The sequence below is a fragment of the Geospiza fortis genome, unplaced genomic scaffold (assembly GCF_000277835.1).
Source record: "Geospiza fortis unplaced genomic scaffold, GeoFor_1.0 scaffold262, whole genome shotgun sequence".
NCBI lineage: Eukaryota > Metazoa > Chordata > Aves > Passeriformes > Thraupidae > Geospiza > Geospiza fortis.
In genome coordinates this window covers 353,090-355,939 of record NW_005054510.1, presented here as the reverse complement: position 1 = coordinate 355,939, position 2,850 = coordinate 353,090, and the positions used below count along the sequence as shown (strand labels likewise).

The 2,850-nt window shown below is 47.5% G+C and overlaps 1 protein-coding gene across 1 annotated transcript in view; it reads left to right on the top strand.

Annotated features, from left to right (window-relative positions):
- The window catches only part of GRAMD1B (GRAM domain containing 1B), a 115,914-nt gene that overhangs the window by 109,415 nt on the left and 3,649 nt on the right, over nt 1-2,850 (top strand). The window contains exons 16-17 of the mRNA XM_005428874.2: nt 854-1,057; nt 1,198-1,288. Of these exons, the coding sequence (XP_005428931.1) occupies nt 854-1,057; nt 1,198-1,288 (295 nt within the window). The remainder of the gene's footprint in view (nt 1-853; nt 1,058-1,197; nt 1,289-2,850) is intronic.

Below are 2,850 nucleotides of genomic sequence, written 5' to 3'. Positions count from 1 at the left end.
GCAGGAATAAATGACCTGCTGGAATTAAACAGAGCAGCAAATCCTGCTCCCTGTCAGGCAGTTTGGGGTCAAATTTTGGTAAAAAGTGCGAGGAATGTGGAGCACAAATCTCTCAGGCTCTGCCAGCCTCTTTGGCCCAGCTGATGCTTTTTTTGGGGCTACCTAAAACAGAGGCCAGACAAAACTAAGAAAATAAAAAGCAGTTCTGTTTATTGAAGGGCCTTCAGGTACATTTAGGGCAGACAAAACTCACCCAAAAATGGACAACAGGTCACAGGTTTTACACTTTTATAAGTTTGGTCCATTTGCATTTTGGGGGTGAATCTGCCAATTCCAGCTTCAGCTAATGAAGTCATTGACCCCAAGTTTGCTCCCCCAGCTCCCTTTTGTTTCCATCTCTGGGGCCTGAGGCAGTGAGGTGTCCTTGATTGCCAGGCCTGGAGAGGAATTGTTGTGTCTGCCCAGAATGGGGAAGCAGCAGCTCCCACTGAGCGTGGAGTTTGGAGTTCTACACTAAAGAGGTACAGGGTTACAAATAGATGGAAAATATAAAAGCTGAAATACTAAGGCATCACAGCAGAGAGGTTAAACCTTTCTCTCTCTACAAAATGCTCCCTGTTGGTGCTGCAGAGAGTGAGCTGACCAAAACAGATCGTGTGCTTGATTGCCACGAGAGGAATTGTTGTGTCTGCCCAGAATGGGAGAGCAGCAGCTCACGCTGGATGTGGAGTTACACACCAAAGAACTGCAGGGTTACAAATGTGTGAAAAATATAGATCTAAAATCCTAAGGCATCACAGCAGAGGGGTTAAACCTTTCTCTCTTTATAAAATGCTCCGTGTTGGTGCTGCAGAGAGCGAGCTGACCAAAACAGAGAGCACGTACCTGGCTGAGGTGCACAGACAATCCCCCAAAGAGAAGGTGAGCAAGCAATCCACGGTGCGGCGGCGGAAACGCGCCCACGCCCACCTGAGGGTGCCACACCTGGAGGAGGTGCTCAGCCCCGTGACCACCCCCACGGATGAGGAGGTTGCCCATCGAATCAAGCACGTGGCAGGTGAGCAGCTGCACAGCCCACGGGGATGGGGACGAGCAGGGGTTTGGTCACGCAGGGGAGTGTTGGGGTTGTTTGGGTGGGTAGAGGATCAGGGGTTCCTTTCCCTGTTTCCCATCCCAAATGCATCCCCATCTTCTCAGGTTCCACTCAGACACGGCACATCCCTGAGGAGAGCCCCAGTGGCTTCCACCTGCAGAGTGTCTCCAAGCTGCTCCTTGTCATCAGCTTTGTGTAAGTGATGATTTTTTACTGCTCTCCTTCCCAGCCAGCATTAAACACCTGTGGTTTACCTGTGCTCCTGGAGTTCTGCGCTCCCTTCTCTCCTTTCCCCTGGGTTTTGGCCTTGGTTTAGCCAAACTCTGATCTGGGAGTCCTAAAGGCAGGTCTGGGACCTGTCTGGGACAGTGACAATCAGGACAGAGGCATCTGTGCAAAAAGAGGAGTCAATACCTACAAGAGAAGAAATCCAACAAGTAATAAGCATTTTATTTATTTATTTTTACATCTTATTTTACATCTTATTATTTATTTATTTTTACATCTTGTTTATTATTACGTCTTTTACATTTTATTTATTTCTTTTTACATTTCATTTATTTATTTTTACATCAGGGATGATTTTAATGGCGCATAGGAACTCCGTGTGTGTGGGTAATTTAAAACAAGTGATTTAATTGCTGACACACCGGCTGCTGTGAGGGACAATGACTGTGCAGAGTTCTCTGGGAGTCACTGGGTCACCCCAACAGGGCTCAGTGTCTGTGAGGATTCTGTCACATCTCATCAGGCAAAACCTTTTCATGTCTGGTGCTGGGCAGTGATTTTGATGAGGGGCACAGCCAGAAAGCAGCTGGACCCTTGAGAGATGATTTCTGCACAATGAGTAAAGCAACAGCTGAAGCACGAGGGATTGGAGTGATTTCATCAGCTCAGCAGCAGGAACTGTTTGCTTTGGGTCTTTCCTGCCACACTTTTCAGGATTGGTGGGCTTGGACTGGGATGTGTTCTCCAAGTGAGCTGGGAATGGGCCCCTCACATCCCTGTAACTCAGTTTAATACCCAAACACACTGTTTTTACTGTTCTTCTGTCCTTGGGCTCACAGCAGGCTTCATTTGGTGCTGCAGTGCTCACTGGGCAGGTGCTGTGGAGCAGAGCAGCCTAAAGCAGCAATCCAGGCTTTCAGAGAGGTGGGGAGAAGCTGGGATTTCAGGGCTGAAATGGCAGCTCAAACTGAGCTCCTTTCTGTGTTCCCTGGTCCCAGAGGGGCACAGATGCAGAGGTTTGCAGCACAGAGGTACCCAAGCTTTGTGCCAAGCTCCTGACAGCTTCACTTGGGTCACAGAGCCCTCTGTGGTGCTTCCAGAATATTCCTCTGGCCAGCTGCCATCCTCCTGACTGAAGTGGTCATAGTGGGCCATTCTTCCAGCAAAATAACTGCACTGTTCAGAGCCAGGCACCAGGCTGGCATTTGGGAATCTCTTCCTGGGGACGAGCAGAAATGCCCCCCATGAGTGGTGGGGGTGAGAGGAGCTGGGCAGGGCATGGCTGGGGGGTGTTCCCAGTGCTGGGGTGGGGAACACACTCTGTGTGTTGTGGTGGAATTCACAGGGGTCCCAGGACAAGGGGAGAGATGAGAATCTTGACTCCATGTTTCAGAAGGCTGATTTATTATTTAATATTATATATATAATATATTATATATATTATATATATTATATATATAATGTTAAATAATAATGTTAATGTTAAATAATAAAAGAATAATAAATTATAGATATAATATTATATAATA